This window comes from Rhinichthys klamathensis, unplaced genomic scaffold (assembly GCF_029890125.1).
Source record: "Rhinichthys klamathensis goyatoka isolate OS25496 unplaced genomic scaffold, OSU_Roscu_1.1 h1tg000042l_1, whole genome shotgun sequence".
Classification (NCBI taxonomy): Eukaryota; Metazoa; Chordata; class Actinopteri; order Cypriniformes; family Leuciscidae; genus Rhinichthys; species Rhinichthys klamathensis.
The window spans coordinates 4,678,666-4,698,972 of NW_026606589.1; the positions used below are offsets into that span (position 1 = coordinate 4,678,666).

Sequence of the window (20,307 nt, forward strand, 5' to 3'; positions counted from 1 at the left end):
TGCAGCTTTAAAGTTTGCTCGAGTGAACTTAAGAGTTTTCTGTTAAAACGGTGTCGTGTGGCCCCTAAGTTAAAGGTGGGGTATGTGATTTGGAAAACGACCGGCAGATTTTGAAAATATACAATTCAAATGGTCCTACCTTCTTTCCTCCAACGCCGGCTCTGACTCCACCCATTCGAAGAACATGGACGCGCAATCATGCACGAGCGAAAACTCAGATGCGGGAGAGATTGTAATGACGATTTACTACTAATCATGGAATCGGCTTTACTGACGAGATGCGCATGCGTCACAAACTTTGAGTATGCGCACGACGGGGGTCACGCGCGCTGGGGGGAGGGGGGTGTGGTACAACCGTTTGATTGACGGACTTACTGTCCAATGATTCTGGTGGTCTTGGAAATGATTGGCTGGAGTTTTTCGAGTCCTGCCCGTTCCACAGATGATTAAATTGCTTAATTTTCATTTCAGTGCTTCTAACTCAGTGGCTGTAAGTGGGTTAGGAATAGGATTTCAAGTTATTTTGAAAAAATGTACAAAAAAGAGAATCACATACCCCACCTTTAATAACTATGATCGTTGCGACGGAAGTGAATCAATTAAAACTGACATAGTAGGCCTAGCCTAGTTTATTTATTTTTTCCATAGGCCTACTATGGAAGTCAATGGTGCCTCACAATGGTTTAGTTCCTAAACATTCTTCAAAATATCTTAATGTTCAGCCAAAGAAATAAATTCATACATGGTTTGGAACAACTTGGTAGGTAAATTGTGACAGAATTTTCATTTTTAGGTGAACTCTCCTTTAACGTTTTAAAACTTTCCAGAGAACATTCAGAAATAATGTTCTCATAACTTAATGGGAACGTTAGCCAAACGTTTTATATGGCATATTCTATTTTTGTTAGCTGGGATAGATCTTTCTCTTCTCAACAAATTTGTCAGTGGGGTTTCCACCGCAAGGTATCACGGCGGGCGTTAAAATAAGTAAAGAGAGCTACATGCAAAGCTTAGAAGCGTCTGCCGAAAGGAAAATCAGGAAAAGAGTATGTGGATTTTGATGTGCACAAGCGTTTTGATGCCTCTGGTTTAGACCCGCTCTTCTCTATGCGCAGCCGCTGATTCCTCTCACTACTGACCGCACTAGTCCGCATTGTTTGCAGTCGCCTTCCTTCAAGAGTGGGCGGTTATCATCAGGTAAGAACATTTTCGAAATTATATTTTTCTCACTTAGCTCTATTTCAGACATGTCTATTAATTCAACACATGAAACGAAGACAGCATTTTCTAATCGACAAACATGCACATTCTGTGCATTTGGGTCTCACCTAAATCCTGATGACTTTTTCGCGATTTATTTAATAGCCTACAGAAAAATCCTGCATGATAAAAAAAAAAAAAAAGCTTTTGATTTAACATGGATGAGATGGCAATTGAGCTAAGTCTGTACGAATGTATTCTGCCCACAGTTATCCGTAACCATGGGCTATATAAAATGATATCGACATGATGGCTGAACAATGGTTTGCTGTAAAAATTAGAATTTATGTAAGAAATGAGCTTTCTATCGATGGATGCGTGTCCTGTATGACTGTAAGAACCTACATGCTTTTGTCTTCTATAAGATAAGCGTAAGGTGTGTCATCTCGATGCGGGTTTGCTTGTGTTTAACGTTGTGAGATGCAGGTGCTTTCACTCGAAGCAGCTTTAATGGTAATAAAGACATGATCAGCGAGCGCCTCGACTCCTATTGCGCAGCAAGGCAGCAGTCAATCTTCCTTCGTGCATTTTAAAGAATTAAATTAATACTACTATAGCCTACCATCGTTCCCCCCTCCTCCCCCCTCAATGGGAGTATATGACCAGGCACTTGCTTTCAGGCGTCTCCAAATAAGTGTTTTCTGTATGATTTTCGCTGATATGACCTAGTTAGACTCATCGCATATATTTTGTCATTCTGCTTGTTTGCGGGTGGAGTTTTAAAATGATTTTCTCTAAATCAACCTGCTTCTATTTTATGTTTGAGAATGAAAATTGAAGTAGGCTATTTTCCTTACAGTAAAACTCAATGTGCACAGAAGGCGTGGATTCTTGCAGTCAAATGACTGTACAAAAATATACCGCTGTAGTTTGATGAGATCAGTTGATGAGACTGCTATGTGAGTTGTCTTTAGTAATGTACTTACCTATTCTCAAAATAAACTTTATGTTGTACATTTCCAGGAAAATGATCAGGAAATAGCATGGTAAATGATTTATAAGATGCATGAATGTGGCATAGAGCAGTGATGTGGAAAGACACGAGGAAAGGGTATTAAAAATGTAGGCTATGTGTAGACATATTGATTCATTGATTCATTGCGTTCAGACCGAGTAAAGTTGTTACACTGTTGGCTTTTTAGATTGATTCATTGCGTACAGGGTAGACCGAGTAAAGTTGCAGCATTTTTTGCTTTTAGCTGGAATGCATAATGGTTCTGTCCATATAAGTCTATATAATAATAATAATAATAAAACAAAATTAGATAAATTAGATATTAAACCAACAATATACAATATATTTGCATGAGTGGACTATGCTCTTGAAATTTTCCAAATATAGGGAGAGCATGCTAATGTGAAGAGGTTCACATTTTTTGTGAGAGGTGAAATATGTTACTATTATAACTGTTCTCAGTTTGAAAATAATAATTTTTTTAAGAACAAAAACTGTGTTTGTAGAGTTTTAATGAGATCTAAGATTTACTAATCTTCACTAATCTTCATTAGTGCAGATTACCTTATTAAGCTGCACGTTTTCCATTTTTTCTTTTTCATATCTGAATAGCTCTCTGATAAACTGGGTAATGAATCAAAGATAAATTTCTCCTTATAACACTTTCTTTGAACTCCTTATGTTTTGTCAATATATATATATATATACAGTATGTATATATATATATATATATATATATTACATTTAAAATATGACAAGTCTGGACTGGGCTTATTAGGTAGGCTACATGTAAACACTATATGGCATTTTTAGCATCCATTACAAAACTAATTTTTAATCTTAATTTTTTTTTTTTAAATCTTACCTACTATCATCTATTATTTTAATGTTTTACTGGCCACCTTTCAGCTTTTAACATTTGAAAAGGGACACATTGATTGTTAAAAGCACAGTGATTAATATAATATAAAATTAGCGAAATGGTGTTTGGAATTTCATGTCACCTATACCAACATAACTATATATAAACCTTTATGTATTGCCATTTAAATAAAAGTGGCCACACCTACAACAAACAATTTGGCTAGCCATGACCAAAAGCTATCTATCCTCATAAATTTGTTAATTATTTTGGTACACATTTGAGTTGCAGCCCAAAACGCCTATTCGCCTTTGTTGTAGTGCCCTCTATTGGTCGTGTGGGATGAGTCTTTGTACCTGAATATCCAGTAGCACCATCATCCCACCAAGTTTCAAGCCTCTAGTGCTTCTTAAAATTGTCAATGAGGCTCCGCACCTCTTCACATTTCGTAATTCTCCCACATCTAGCACATCTGATTCAACTTATCAGCAGAAACTTCAAGACCTGAGCTGCATTCCGATTCACAGGGTCCCTGCGCAGTGTTCACTGCTCCCTACTCACTGCGCAGGCGATATCTGCTGAAATTCTCTTCTCTTGACAAAATGTGTTCATTCAAAAACCCTGCAGTGTCATCACACAGATGAAATTTGAGTCTGCATATTAGAGGAGTTTGAGTTAAGATTACATAATTAAAAAGTAAATATAATTCTTCTGTAAATAAAATATTTTAAAATCTGTTTTTAAAGAACATTTTCAATGTTTTAACTAGCTGTGTGTTTTGCATTGGTAATTCGATTTTGGTGTAACACTTTATAATACTGTTTCTTACTTACTGCATAACTAATAAGGAATAACTGAAGAACTAATAGGTAATTCTTTATTAACACTTAAGTCACTACTGTTAACTACTAAGGAAGATGTGTTAACTAATCAGTATGTAATAGAATTTTATGATTGTGTTAAGTATCAGTTAGTTAATCAACAACTAATTAATTCTGTCATACCTCCTGAAGAACTACTATTAATTATGGTTCAAGAAAAATAACAATAAGGTAACTAGTAATGAACAGTCATAGTTACTACAATAATCCGTTTTATTTTAGCAGTGTAGTGGTGATTGAAGTACACAAATCAAGTACTTGAGTAAAAGTACAGATACCACAATAAAATATTATACTCCAGTAAAATTATAATTAGGCCTATTCATTTTCAAAATGACCTTAGTAAAAGTACAAAGGTAATTAATTTTTAAAGTAGGCTACTTGAAAAGTAAAAAGCACTGATTTTTTTTAGTCATTCTTCAGCCCTAAAAGGAAATATAAGTGCAGACATTTACCTATATGATATATTGATCTGCAAATAACTTTTTATTTCATTAGCAAAACTTATCATAATGTACATTACATTCATAGTGTTTTTTTTACAGTAAGTTTGATTTGAGTCAGAAGTATGTGGTAATTCTTTATTAATTATTAATGGGTTCCCTATATTTTCACTTTAGAATACTGTTTCAGGTTCTCAATAATTCCTGAAGAATTATCTAATAATTATTTATTAATTACTAATAAGTTTCCCTCAGTCGTTGCCTCAAATACATGAATTTACTCGATGACATTCTATGCTGAGGAAAACAGACACACACATTACTGTATATAAAATATAAAAACTAATCTGAGGTTAGTTATGGGAAAGCACTTGTGTATGGTTCCATTCTGAAGTTGATTTCTTACGGAACACACTCACAAAACCACACAGGCAAACATTTAACTTTAACATATATGTATTTGTTAAAATTGCTACTTCTATTAATAACATTAGTGAATAAGAAAGGTCACAACTCAATGTAGTTTTGTATGACTGTTCAGTTACTTCTTAGTCATTTTTCTGGAACCTTAATTAGTAGATAATTAATAGTAGTTCTTCAGGAGGTATGACAGAATTCATTAGTTATTGATTAACTAACTGTAACTTAACACAATCATAAAATTCTATTACATACACATCTTAGTTTAGTAAACACATCTTACTTAGTAGTTAACAGTAGTGAAGAAGTATAATGAAGAATGACCTATTAGTTCTTCAATAATTCCCTATTAGTTATGCAGTAAGTATAATACACAGTATTCTAAAGTGTTACTGATTTTGGTGTGTTTGTTTATTCGGTGGTTTTATGTACTTCTTTGTAGTTTTTTGCTTGCCATTTTCGACTCCCTGGTTGAAAAGATACAGTATCTCAACAGGACCTTCCTGGTTACATTAATGCAAATAAATGACCATGCTTTAACACACACACACACACACACACACACACACACACACACACACACACACACACACACACACACACACACACACACACACACACACACACACACACACACACACACACACACACACACACACACACACACACACACACACACACACACACACACACACACACACACACACACACACACACACATGTGCCTTATTTAAATATTTATTATATATTGAATGAGTAGCCTATAATGTGTCATTTTTGAGAGCCCTAAACTGAATAAGTGATTCTCGCGATGTTACTATGAAAATAAATGTGACCGGCATGGTGAATGACGTATGTACTTTATGCAAAAAAACAAAACATCCCAACAGCTTTAAAATATAAATCATTATTATAGGTTTATCACTGTGTGCTTGGGTAAAGTGAAGACAAGATGGATTTTTTGCACTCATTTAAATTGCAAACAATTCCCAATTAAAACTGCTGAGTTGGCAATTTATTTTTGTACAGTACTTTTGGATTATTTAATTATTTTCATCCCTGTTATTTAATTTTGTGTCACAGTTTCCAGTGATTTCACAATGACAGATGCTGTGATGGGCACAAAAGGTGTCCACGTGAAGTCTGGGCCTCTTGGCGCTGAGCTGACTGATGAAGAGAAGGAGATCATCAACAGTGTAATTGTCCGGGCAGAAAAGATGGAAGCAATGGAGCAAGAGAGGATTGGGTAAGAAAGAGTTCATTGATGAACAGCAAAACAGTGCTGTGAATAGTGAATTATACATTAATGTTCAACAAGGCCTTCGGTTGAATATTTTCAATAAGAACAGTTTAGTGTTTATCATGTGTGGACAGCCTGAGAGAAATCTAAAGTGTGATAGATTTATATATGACGTGAGATTACATGCTGCACCTTCCACTAATATTGGCACCTTTGATATGATCAAAACAGGCAGTTGATTCTGTTGGTCTTTCATTCACAAAACATCTAAACTTTAATACACTTAAAGAGATTAAATATGGAGGACTTCCAATGTTTTCTATAGGAATTACTACAGTATATGAAGTATTACTTATTAAGTATAGAGAAGACAAAGGGAGGTGGTACCAATAATTGTGGCATACATATACTGTATATTGCTTTAAATAAAGGTTTGATTATTGTACATACTCAATGATAGATACAGCAAAACATGCAGCCTATTTTTCTTGTATTTACAACATAAATGGAGGGCACTGTATATGTTAACTGACCAATACATACAGTATGTATGCAGTTGACATGTGAATACTGTTATCTATGATAGACGTCTGGTGAATCGTCTGGACACCATGAAAAAAGCAGTTTGTGGGGATGGAGTGTCACGCTGTCTTTTATGTGGCGAGCAGCTGGGTTCAGGAGGTGATAGATCAGTGGTCTGTGAGGACTGTAAAAAGGTGAGAAACTAATCAAAATAATAATCATTTAAATGAAACCTCATATTCAAACCATTTGAATATACTGTTTGTGTACATGCAAAATCCTAAATAACTAACAGCAAGTACAGCAACACATTTTTCTTAAAGTCACCATTAATTCAAATTTGACATTTTTAAAATAGAATATTGCAATATTTATTTTAAATTATCCATCCCTCTTTAATTAAAATAACTTCCCCTCCCATTTGCAATTTCTCTTCTCTTCTCTTCTCTTCTCTTCTCTTCTCTTCTCTTCTCTTCTCTTCTCTTCTCTTCTCTTCTCTTCTCTTCTCTTCTCTTCTCTTCTCTTCTCTTATCTTATCTTATCTTTTCTAATGACGTGTTTACTAACTCGAGGGCGGGACAACCTGTCACTCACATGAGATCGACCAATAGCAAACCACAACCATTCAACTATCCAGTCAATTCCCATTTTTGATGTACAAAATCAAGTCCTGCCGTTCATTCTTTCTTATTCGAGAAGCCGTTTCACTCGGACTTTGTAACAAAAGGGAAGAATTAGTCTTTCGAAATGTCTTTTTCATGCCAACTTTAATGCAATTTGTCTACATACAGGAGGATTCTAAAACATTAAATCAAATTTTGAATAGTTAGTTCTGCAGAAGTTTTATTCTTCTAGTTCTATTCTGTTTGTTATACAGTTTTGAACTGTTTTAATAAACTGCATGTTTCTTCTAGTCTGTTTTTCTAAAACTATGTCCTGTTATTCCCATCAGAACATGTGCACCAAGTGTGGAGTGCAGACTAACACTCGGCCACGGTCTGTATGGCTCTGCAAGATCTGCGGTGAACAAAGAGAGGTGAGGGAAATAACAATATCATAAGGAAGTAATCTAAAGTACAACTGTCTGTAAATGTTGCTTGCATGTTTTTTCATTAAAGGTATGGAAACGATCTGGAGCCTGGTTCTTCAAAGGTCTCCCTAAGCAGTTCTTACCCTCACCTATGCCCGTTTCCAAACCTAAAGATCCCAGTCCTCGGCAGACCCCTGCAACACCTCCAGTTACTAAGAAATCTCAAGCACCGGTCACAGGTGAGGTGGACAAACTGACATATCTGTATCAACAAAATCCTTCTTTGCTAAACTCTTTCTATTCATAATATGAAATATGAATAAATACTTTTAAATATGACACTAAAATCTACCAGACGTTTTCACAAACATAATTACACAAAAACAATCTCTGAACTTTTTCCACGCTTGCTCTGTTGACTGAAGTCATGAAAACCAGCCAGTTGTATTATTCATGAGGTTCAATCAGGTCACTTGCATCGGTGCACCTAAACATTTTTTTACAGTCGCACACAGTAATTTTCAGTCTCAAATGCGACTGAAATAGTCGCAATGTACTAGAGCCCTGAAATGTGACTTGACTTTGAAATGTTACTGTGTGAAATAAGCCTTATCTGCATCAATGCTTCTCAAGTATACTGCTGAATGTGTGTATTTGATGTATTATGCTCCAGAACCAACAACGGATCCATCAATCACCCAAAAACCACCCGTGGCTCCAAAACCTGCTTATCTTAAAAGTCAGAGTTACTCAGAAGCAGATGGAGAGGCTGCAAGCCCCCAGAATACTCCAGTGATGATGAAAAAGACTGCGAATGTCCATGCTGCCAGACCAAACTCATCCAGCACATTCCAGCCAGGTAAGAACAAACGAAGAGTTCAGATGCAAAACCCTCTAAATCCGTCAGACTTATTTTCTTTAAATGAGCATTTTTTATCAGGCTCCTATGTTCACGTCCAGTAGTTTCATTTTAAAGGTACTGTTAAGGTTATTAGTCATTGAATAAAATAACTTTTTTTCAAAAATGTCACTTGAGTCAATTCAGTGATTTTTAACAAATTCGATTTTCTTTTGCGTCAAAAACAGCTAAATCCACTTGTGCTTTTTTCGCAAAAACCTCTAAATCCACCTCTTTGGGACAAGACATAGTAAATAGCTGAAAAATCAATAAAAATGTAACTAGAAACACTGAAAAAGATTAGAGCACATTCATTTCAAAACTAAACAGTAGACACACCTCTTTACAGGGGGGCTGAATGAGATCTGCGATTATTTGCAAATCCCACCCCATTTCTCTGCAGTCACCTTTCTGCCCTGTCTGAATAAAGACAAAAGCCCCCCCGATTCACACAGTACCACATTGGCAAAAAGAATTGGCGATTAAAATAGTTTAATAGTTTTAGTTTGTATAATCAAGTAGAACAGAGCAACATTCTTAAACATCAATATCTGTGCATTTTGTATAAGAAGCTTATAAGACTTAAATAATGTAAAGTAATATTATAATGTATATCTCAAGTATAATAAATCAAATTCCTTCAAAGTTACAGCACTGCACCAAGAACTGTTATGAGTGCATGCTACACTTGCGACCAAGCTATTTTCACTGTAAAGTTACCGATTTTCTTTTGCCTTGTAAATTAACGGGAAGAGTTTTGAGGTAGATAAACGACGTTCTCTTCTGCCTTTTGATGTCAGTAGGACAGGCTCCTCCATTTCATCGTACTCCATCTTAAAAATGTAAAAAATCTGAATCCAAAAACAAAACAATCTCCTCAGCCGTCTCAAAAAATCCGTCTCCTCAGCGCACCGCTCTATTGAAACAGCCTGTACTGATTCGCGCGGCTCGCGCCTTCTGATTGGTTCTCGGGATGTAGTGGCTTTTGCTGCCAAAGGGAAGTGGCGTCTAGAGGCTTTTGCCGACAAACTGATATTTCTGAATGGGCTGAGGCTGAGATTTCGAGGATTTGAAGCAAATATATTTGTTGAACGTGTACTGTGTTCAGATAGCTTTCACTCAATGTCATTATCTCATTTTTGACGGAGGTGGCGTTTAGAGGCTTTTGCATCTGAACTCTTCAAACATTGACTTAAAGGTGAAATAAGTAACTTTTTTAGCTTAACCGAACAGCTTTGGAGTCATTGTAATGTTTATATTACTGATTTCGTGTTGAATGGTGGTCGTCTCGCACCCCCCTGGTGCCTGTGAGCCGCAAAACCACCCTTGCAACTTTGGGCCGGCGGGTTGCCGGCCTCAGTGTTAGGAAGTATCGTGTGATATCAGGTCTCGCGAGGTAACAAATTGCTTTACGGCAAAAAACAGATCTGGTAAAATTCTGATAAAATGAGCATCAAACAGAAATACCCGGCGCCGTATACATGTCAGGGCTCTCAAGTGTCACGCATTGAGCGTGACAGTCACTCATTTCGGTCTTTTGTCACGCTCTCCCGCCACACATTGTATTTCTCACGCTGAAAAACTATTTGTAATATATTTAATATGCCGCAGCGCCCAAAACTCTGGCCGCGCCGCTCTCACTGTGGAACCGAAATTAATCAAGACAAGCGCGTTTCCTCTAGTGTTGTTAGTCGAGCTACACAATATCCAATCAGAAAATAGCACTATTGTATCTGGGTAAGATTTAACGCAACAACCAATGACAAAAATGTATCCAATCCCCCCCCCCATCCCCCACCCCCCTCGGCTGGGTGTGCGTCCGTCCGTCCGTCGTCTCCCCCCCCTCCCCGTCGGCTGGGTGTCACTCTTACCTGTCTTCAAAACTTGAGAGCCCTGACATGTGGTGTTCGAGGCGCACATACAATACAGACTGCCGACAGTTAAACAGGGCGCGCACAGCTCTTAAAGGGGCCATAGCTTATTTCCACTCGTTACAGCGTCCATCCTACTGAACACGTACCGGTGTACAGGGGGAGGGGATCCGCCCGTGAGTGCGAGCCATCTCTGCGTGAGTGCTATTCACGACAGTACAAGTGCTCCACAGCGACTCTAGGGGTCGCTGTTTGACAAAAACGGAATTCCTACTTAGTGCTGCTTTAAACCCCCTTAGCTGTTCTAAATTCACTGTAAATCATGGCTTCACTCTGCTTATTGCTGTTATAAAATGGTTATTCCACATACCTGGAAAGGTTTCATAAAATAAACACATACACAAAAATGTAATGCTATTGATAAAAAATATTCTTCTTCCGCCAAGCAATGTAGTTCTTCTGATGTGGAATGGTTGCCAAGCAACACACAGACGCTGCAACAGACAGATGCAGTGGCGCAGTAATACTGATGTAATGCGGTCGGTCACATGTGTATGCTTGTAGAGACATTTACAACGCCTTCGAGTGCAGCTCAAACAATCATAATCAAGGACATACTTAAGTGTGTTAAGATACAGTCATGAAAGTGTTCTCTCTTTAAGTTAATTAAATGGCCTTTTATTTCATTACATTTTCATTACAAAAAAATATACTTTTGGGATTTGAAGTTCAATACAATGCACATTCAATACAGTTAAACACACTTCTTTTTCACAAGGGCAGCAACATGTTAAACAACAAATAGTCTTTAAACACCTACTCAAGGAGTATTAATATGCTTGAAAGAATCTAAAGAGAATTGTATCCCTACCAGTTGCTCAGGAGGCAGAGAGAGGAGCCTACCAAACCATTAGCAATGCATCTAATGTTCAGGAAAGAGCTCATCCTGCAGAGAGGGAGGAGCAAAAGTCTGCTGTCACCCCTCGACCCGGCCAGCATCAGGCGGCTCCATCAATGGACGACGAGGAAGAGGCCAACAGCTATGACTCAGATGAAGCAAGTAAGCAGATTTTCACCGACTTCTTGTTCTTCCTTGTCTCTGTCTGGAAGAAACATATTTTAAAAATGATGACACATCAAATCATTGTGAGACTGTTGCTGTCTATTTTCTCATTTTTGGTGGAAAGAGGCATTTGTGGGATTTTGTCATAGGAAGTTAATAAGAATCACCTGTTGGATTTATTATATCCTCACATTAATCACTAAGTGTGTGTAGCACCAAAAATAATTAAGCAGAGTTTATAACTAATGCAGAATGTGTCGATCTGTGTCTAACTTTAATTTTAAGTTGTGTTGTTGGCATGAAATTCAGTGGAAGTCAATTGAGAAAATGTTGCAGCACTTTTATGTGCTTGAAATGATTTTTACACCATTAGATGTCGCTGTTGCATTAAACTTTAAATATTTAATTATGTGCGTGTGTGTGTGTGTTCAACCTGAATACACACAGACTCACAGGGACTCGTGTCACCATGGGTACCTAATATGAGGTCCCCATAAGGAAACAAGCTTATGAATCATACAGAATGAGACTTTTTGAAAATGTAAAAGTGCAGAAGGTTTTGTGTGATGGGTAGGTTTAGGGGTAGGGTTAGTGTAAGGGGAGAGAATATACAGTTTGTACAGTATAAAAACCATTACGTCTATGGAGGGTCCCCACAAAGATAGCAAACCAGACGTGTGTGTGTGTGTACAGGTTTGGCTATACTTGTGAAAGGCCAAATGTCCTCACACAACCGACTAGTGAGGACATGTTACTGATCCGATTCCTCACTAGTTAAAAATGCTCATAAATCAGCCAAAACATGTTTTATTTAAATCTAGTGTTTTGCACGTGTTTCTGTGATGGGTATATGTTTAGGAGTAGGGGTTGGATTTGGAGATAACCTCATATCATTAACCTGATATCAAATCAATGGAGGTCTATGCAATGTCCTTACTAATATGGTGAAACAAATGCATGTATGTGTGTGTGTGTGTGCATGTTTCAAATGAAATGCAACAAGAAAAAGGCAACACATACACTAAAATGTAGACCTGTGAGCTTTTCCTCATGCATTCAAACCTAATGAAATGCTTGGGCCTAATGCAATATATTTTGTTTGTTTCAGCAACTCTGGGAGCACTGGAGTTCACTTTACTATATGACCAAGGGAACAGCAGCCTCCATTGCAACATTATTAAAGCAAAGGTATCTTCAATATTTTCACATATTAAAATTAAAAGTCAAATTATTGCACACAAACAAAAATAACTATAAAATTCATGTGGGTTAATTATGTTGATAATGTAATATTATTGTGATTATGTAGTTATCATCATGCAGCATTAATTCCGGACCTTGAATCGAATTGCCTGAGCAGTATTGTGCTGATATATAGTCTTGTACTGGGGCTTTTCACTGTTTGCTTCTTATTTATGAGTCTACTTCATAGACCAGAATGACAATCATGGTCAGAATTTGAAATGTTATATCAGTAATATTGCACTGTGCTTGATTTTTTATTTGTTTTTAAGCAGTTTTAATATTTTTTTTGTAGGGTTTAAAGCCAATGGATTCAAATGGACTGGCAGATCCATATATTAAGCTTCATCTACTGCCAGGTGCAAGTAAGGTGAGATAGAGGGCTTTTTAATGTGCACTTTACCTTTGCAATTGGTATTATCAAATATTAATAATTTTGAACCATGTCTGTATTGTTTATTAAAGTAATAGAAGAGTACTTATATTACTAAAGTTATAGAATTTGTCTGGTATTCATTATTCAAATTATATTTAAAACATTCTTATACTATAGAGCCCAGTCTCACCAAGCAGGTTTAAGAAGCTACCTGGTTAAGTTTGATTGTAGTTTGACCAGTCGTTTCTTTGGTAAATTTGTATTATTATTGCTGGTCTATTATTGTGTTCATTTTTCAAGTTAAATGTTGAGAACAACATGCTAGTCTACAAACCTATAATGGCTTAACCATGAGCAATTATATTTTAACAATAATATTAAACTTAATATTTAAATTATTATAAATATAGAGATTAATAAAAATAAGGGTAACACATTATTCCAAGTCCACTTTGAACATTCTATTAACTATAAGTATCTTTGCAACCACATGTCAATACCAGTCATTAGAGTATTAGTAGACTGTCTGTGTAACATAAAGATTTAAAGATTTATTTTGATGCTCAACAGACATTCTACTCACTATAAGTAACTTTAAAAGTACTGTACATGTTAACTTCTACTAACCCTAACCCTAATCTAACAGTCTACTAATACTCTAATGAGAGTTATTTGACATGCAGGTGCAAATGAATCAGTTAGTTGACGTGTGGTTGCAAAGTTCCTATAGTTAGTATAATTGTCACAATCTACGTCACCAGACCAGTCATTTCACACTGCATTTCCCCTTCTGGCTCACACCTGACCTGCACACACTTCACATCATCTACACCTGCCACCATTCACCCTCATCAGCTCCACTCCAAGCCTGCGTCACACACTCATCAGTGTTTGGTCTTGTAGTTCAACACTGAACTTTTATCTGTATACCTACCTGTGCATCGAACTGTCCCATAATTTGTCTTCCGCGTGTCATCGTCTGCCAGTCTTCAGTAGTGGTGGGCAGATCGAGGCTTCGTGAAACACTGAAACAGTTGAAGCAAATGTGCCGTATTTTGTCGAGGCTTCGAAACAATCCGACACCTGTCTCCATGGTGAACCCTAGTGGTCAGAACAGTGTAAATGCAACAAAAACCCAGGCCAAACATGCATAAAAACCCCTTTTACAAATCTATTACAAATGTTTTATTGAAAGTAAAATATTTCAAATACAATTATCTAATCATCTAATAAGATTATCAAGTGTATATATGTTCTTTTATCAATTGTCAGGGTTTGTTTTGTTAGTTCTATGAATGGCTCAGCTAAACAGGCCAACACGACTATTAACTACCATTATTCATTTTAATTATACTAATGTCTAATTAAGTAGTCTACAAATGTATAAAACTGATCAGAGATCAGGTAAAACCCACAGACACTTGTTCAATGGTTCTCAGTGAATCCTCGTGATTCATGGGTTGACAGAGATCACCGCCCCCAGCGGTGAACCATTGATATTCCGAAGTGTTCCGAAACGTTTCAAAACAGTTATGACGTTATGGTTTACTGAAATCACGTGACTCTGGCAGTTTGATACACACTCCGAACCATTGATTCAGAACAAACGATTTGTAAAGGCTTCGAAGCTTCTTGAAGCAGTGTTTTGGAATTGACACCACTAGTCTTCAGTCCTCCAGCCAATTCTCTTCACTGCCAGGCAAAAGTTAAGACGTACCATTCATATACCAGTATCACCATCATGATCTGAAATCCAGACACTCACCTGCTAAATTCCTTTGTGTCATTCAATAAAAACTGTTCATATTTTACCTGTGTTTGCATTTATACATCTTCTGTTCTGTGACAATGTCATAAGTGGACTATTGAAATAAAGTGTAACCTAAATAGGCTTTATAGCTGTTATTGGCTATAAAATTATTGGCAGTGATATCAATTTTGTTTTGCAAAGTTTGCGGCTTCAGTTGTTGTGGTGTTGATTCACATTGTTTCTAGATTATGGTGCAGAGTGATGAGATTCATTTGAAATAATTGCAAAAAGCTTCATTGGCCATTGTTTTTTGGCCCTGGCACAAAATGACCAGCTAACATAATTTTACTAATCATATCATCAGCATATAGGAAAGTGTGAACAAGTGCTAGTTAGCTGAAATCACTCGATAATTCTGATTGAATTATAAGAGCAGACTGATTGCTATAAAAGGAAGAATGAAGTGATTGCAGTTATGTTCTTCTGTTAGCAATGGTGGTTACCTCCTAAGAAAGACAGTCAGCCATCATCGCTTTTCATCAAAATGGCCTCACATGCAAGGAAATTGCTGCAAAGAATATTGCACCTGTAAAAGAACCATTTACCGGATCATTAAAAGATTAGTTCACTTTTAAAAAAAACTTTTGCTGATAATTTACTCACCCCCATGTCATCCAAGATGTCCATGTCTTTCTTTCTTCAGTCGAAAAGAAATTAAGGTTTTTGATGAAAACATTCCAGGATTTTTCTCCATATAGTGGACTTCAATGGGCCCAAACGGGTCAAGGTCCAAATGACAGTTTCAGTGCAGCTTCAAGGGGCTTTAAACGATACCAGACGACGAATAAGGGTCATATCTAGCGATGACTCTGTTCTGTGAGACCTTTTCAACGTAATTGCGTATTACGTGACGTCACGAACGTGCATCACAGAACAGAGCAAGGTGAGCATTTGTGCTTATAAAACTTAAACTTTTTTATTTATTTTTTAAACGACCGATCGTTTCGCTAGATAAGACCCTTATTCATCGTCTGGTATTGTTTAAAGCCCTTTGAAGCTGCACTGAAACTGTCATTTGGACCTTGAACCGTTTGGGGCCCATTGAAGTCCATTATATGAAGACAAATCCTGGAATGTTTTCATCAAAAACCTTAATTACATCTTGGATGACATGGGGGTGACTAAATTAAAAAAGTTTTTTTTAAAAGTGAACTAATCCTTTAAGAACTCCAATGAGAGAATTTCAACTGCAGTGAAGAAGGCTTCAGGATGTCCCAGAGTGTCCAGCAAGGACCAGGACTGTCCCCTCCTTAGGATTCAATTTAATTAAATTAAATTCAGTCCACCTTTATTTGTCCCCGAGGGGCGATTAGTATTGCTGCAGTAGCAAGGAAATCAACATACAGTACAAGACAACAAAGACAACAACATCAACATAGATTAATATAAATACAGGGTCAGACAAATGAAAATAAAAACTACAACATTTTAAGTTTAAGTTCGAGTATGCCTTATGTGCAGACTTTTCCTATTATGTGCAGACTTTACCTATTTACCTATTCTCAGCTTCAGAATTGTCACTAGCAGCGCAGAGCTTGCTCAGTATTGGCAGCAGATGGTTTCGAGTGCTTCTGCATGCACAGTGAGGCTAAGACTTTTGGACAATGGCCAGGTTTCAAGAAGGGCAGCAAAGAATCCACTTTTCTCCAGGAAAAACATCAAGGATGGACTAAAATCCTGCAGGGAGTACAAGGATTGGACAACAGAAGACTGGTGCAATGTTCTTTTCTCTGATGAAGCTACCTTCTAACTGTTTGGTACATCTTCAAAATCAATTGTCCAGAGAAGAAAAGGTGAACGCTACGTGTCATGCCAACAGTGAAGCATCCTGAGACCATCCATGTGTGGGGTTGCTTTTTATCCAAGGGAGTGGGCTCTCACAACTCTTGAGCACAACTGCAACTTCTCCCATTGATCCAGGAGCAATTTGGTGATGATCCCCACTGTAAAAAATATTTTAGCAATTTAGTTATTTCAACTTATTTTTTTGTGTAGAGATAACTAGATTGTCCAGACAACAAGAAATTTTAAGTTTTCTTGTCCTCAACTTATCGAAATACGTTAGTTAAACTAAAAAAAAAAACCATGCAAAAAGATAACACAAAATAATGAGTTAAGTTTTTTTACAGTGTGCATTTTCCAACATGATGGAGCAAGGAAAGTGTGATAATGACATTGACATCTTGGATCTGTGGCCAGGCAATTCCCCCAATCTTAATCTCATAGAGAACCCGTTGCCAATCCTCAAAAGGCATGTGGACAAGCAGAAGTCCACAAATTGGGATCAACCCTGAGCACTAAGGCAAGAATGGATCGGCATCAGTCAGGATTTGGCCCAGAAGCTGATATCCAGCATGCCAGAGCGAATTGAAGAGGTTATGTAGAAGGAGGGTCAACACTCCATTGACTCTTTGCAAATATTGAATGTTTTTAACAAAAAAACCATTAAAACTTATGAAATGCTTATTATTGTTTTCAAGTATACCAAATAATAATCTACAAATTCTGAAGCTGCAAACATTGCGAAACATTTTTGTCACTGCCAATACTTTTGGCCATGGCTATATAATTAATCTACAAAGTGTTTTTTAAGCATTTCAAATTACTGAGTTTATGTTTTCTCTTAAGCTCGTTGTGGATGTACTGTATACGAATTATAAAATAAACTCACTTCCATTGATACTAGCATAAATCTCTTGATCTTCAGCAGAGAAAGGACTCTTCATGTTTCACATGATTGACTTTTCGCTGTTAACTACATTCATGTGCACACTACAGAGTAACTTTATTGCATGTACAGTGGCGTTTTGAGATAACTGATCCCGTTCGGTTTTGTCAACTCAGAACCACTAGCTTCATGAGAAAGGACTCAAATATGCAAGTTATACTTAATACTGGTCAAGCAATGATGGTTAAACAGAGCATCTTTGTTGTCAATGCAGTCAACTAAATTACGTACCAAGACCCTACGCAACACTCGCAACCCTAACTGGAATGAGACGCTGGTGTACCACGGGCTGACAGATGACGATATGCAGCGCAAGACCCTCAGGTTTAAGTCACACACAGTGCTCTTGTACAGTTGCCATAATTCTGCCATGTTGGCCACATTCAAAATAAATTGACATTTTCTAACTGTGTGGAAGATGTGGGAAGATTTAGCTCAAATAGTAGAGCATAGCGCTAGCAACACCAAGGTCATGGGTTTGATTCCCAGGGAAAGTAAGAACTGATAAAATGTGAAACTTAAATGCAATGCACATCACTTGGTCATATAGTAAATTAATTTGACATGGTAAAAGTTTTTTTTACTCTAGCTTTAATTCATTTTGATTTCAGTTTTCATTTTAGTAATTTTGGTTCTTCACCAGTTGCCACTGTAATATTACAAATTTTTTGTTTATATTTTATTTTATTTCAACTTTATTTAAATTGCTAAAAACAATTTTTTAATAGAAGTTTTAGTTTTAGTTAACAACAACAACAACACCAGTTAATTAGCGAATCATAGACCACAAAAGTATTTTGTTCTTGTGTTTTGAAAGTGATATTTTTTTTAATGTATTGGACATTCAGTAATCATGGATACGTTTAACTATTAAAGGGTTTTTACTTATGTCTATGCAGAATATCTGTCTGTGATGAAGACAAGTTTGGCCACAATGAGTTTATCGGAGAAACCAGAGTTGCACTGAAAAAACTCAAGTTCAATCAGAAGAAAAACTTTAATGTGTGTCTAGAGAGGGTTGTCCAAGTGAGTGCTTCATACTCATATACCCGTAACAAACATGCTTATTAATGACAACCATTGATGAATTAGCTGAATATATTACTTTTAAATATGTAATGTTTTTTTTTTTTTGCATAGACAAAAAGAACATCAACTGCAGGTGGTGCACGAGGAATCACCCTCTATGAGGATGAGGTAAATATTTATACTCATATGTATAGAGGTATATTACATAATTGAAAACACCTAACAATGTATTTACTTTAAGATTAAGGTCACATTCAGCTTGCAGTTATACTATTATTATACAGGCTACACTTTAGCATACTTTTAAAAGAGGAACTTATCACACAAATAATATACTTTAAAACAATATACTTGAGTGCAAACTGAATATAATGTTTTTGGACACTCAATTGCAAGTTAGTTGCAATTATAAATGAAAATATATTATAGTTTAAAATTATATTAAATGCAATTCGCTGAAATTTAGAGTGCTTTTTTGATTAAATTAAGTAGGACTTAAGTACATCTTTATGTAATTACATAATTAGCAGTATTATCTTTGAAATATAGTTAAAGTGAACTGCTGATTATACTGACAACCATTTATGGTAAACTAAAATACAACTTAATATCATTTCTATTGAAACTTGTATGTCATATATTTGTAATTATGAATTTTATATTTAGTATATTTAAAATATATTAACTTTAAATGTAATATCAAATAGCATTCTAGAGTTAAAATTATAATCAAGTACTTGACATGTGCTTTAGTATGTTAGTCAACAAATAAAAATAAGTGCACTTTAGAGCATGACAAAATATTATTAAAAAATTATTTTAAATGACCTTTACAGGAAAACTTTTAATTTGACGTTGGTAAATGTACTCTTAGAAGTGGCCTTTTAATTCATTAATATTATATCATGCAAGTAAAGCTTTTTAAAAACATGCTTTTGAAATTTACACTACAAGTATGCATTCACTACAATTAAGTGCAGTTCTTTTTGTCAAGGGTATCATTAACAGATGTTTGCAGATATGACCAGATGACACAGAAGCCCATTCGTAGTCTTTTTACACTGATTTTCATTTACTGATTCCATTATTATGTGCATCCTGTGCAAATGCCAGCAGTAGCAGAATGAATTAACATCCATGCTATTTGTAGGATGAGGTGTTTCTACAATAACTACATTTGCAATGAACACTCCTGTGCTATCATTATCATCCACACTACTATTTTTGTACCTGTGTAGACTGGGAAGGATGGCACTGAGATGGAAGAGAGAGGACGTATCCTGATTTCCCTAATGTACAACACCCAGCTGAGTCGTCTCATTATAGGTGTTGTACGCTGTGTTCACTTAGCAGCAATGGATGCAAATGGCTACTCTGATCCCTTTGTCAAAATGTAAGTCTCTCTCTGCTCAATGTTTTTATATGATACAGTATTTATTATATGCTTAGGAAACACTTATATAAGTTAAGGCATTAAACAACATTAAAATATACCATTCATATTAAATCTGTTCTAAAAATGAAACCAAATTCTTTGAATTCTGTGAATATTTCTATGAATAGATGTCTGAAACCTGACATGGGGAAGAAAGCAAAGAACAAGACGCAGACCAAGAAGAAGACACTCAACCCAGAGTTTAATGAGGTATGTTGTCCACTTGTAATGCATTTATGCAC

General features: G+C 36.2%; 1 protein-coding gene across 1 annotated transcript in view; it reads left to right on the forward strand.

Annotated features, from left to right (window-relative positions):
• The first annotated feature begins 1,094 nt into the window (after positions 1–1,094).
• rph3ab (rabphilin 3A homolog (mouse), b) overlaps positions 1,095–20,307 on the forward strand; it is a 29,975-nt gene continuing 10,762 nt past the window's right edge. Inside the window, exons 1-14 of the mRNA XM_056247154.1 lie at positions 1,095–1,197; positions 5,905–6,067; positions 6,648–6,777; positions 7,536–7,619; positions 7,702–7,852; positions 8,287–8,472; positions 11,257–11,442; positions 12,554–12,633; positions 12,983–13,057; positions 17,816–17,925; positions 18,501–18,627; positions 18,742–18,798; positions 19,869–20,023; positions 20,194–20,275. Of these exons, the coding sequence (XP_056103129.1) occupies positions 5,922–6,067; positions 6,648–6,777; positions 7,536–7,619; positions 7,702–7,852; positions 8,287–8,472; positions 11,257–11,442; positions 12,554–12,633; positions 12,983–13,057; positions 17,816–17,925; positions 18,501–18,627; positions 18,742–18,798; positions 19,869–20,023; positions 20,194–20,275 (1,569 nt within the window). The 5' untranslated portion in view covers positions 1,095–1,197; positions 5,905–5,921. The remainder of the gene's footprint in view (positions 1,198–5,904; positions 6,068–6,647; positions 6,778–7,535; positions 7,620–7,701; positions 7,853–8,286; positions 8,473–11,256; positions 11,443–12,553; positions 12,634–12,982; positions 13,058–17,815; positions 17,926–18,500; positions 18,628–18,741; positions 18,799–19,868; positions 20,024–20,193; positions 20,276–20,307) is intronic.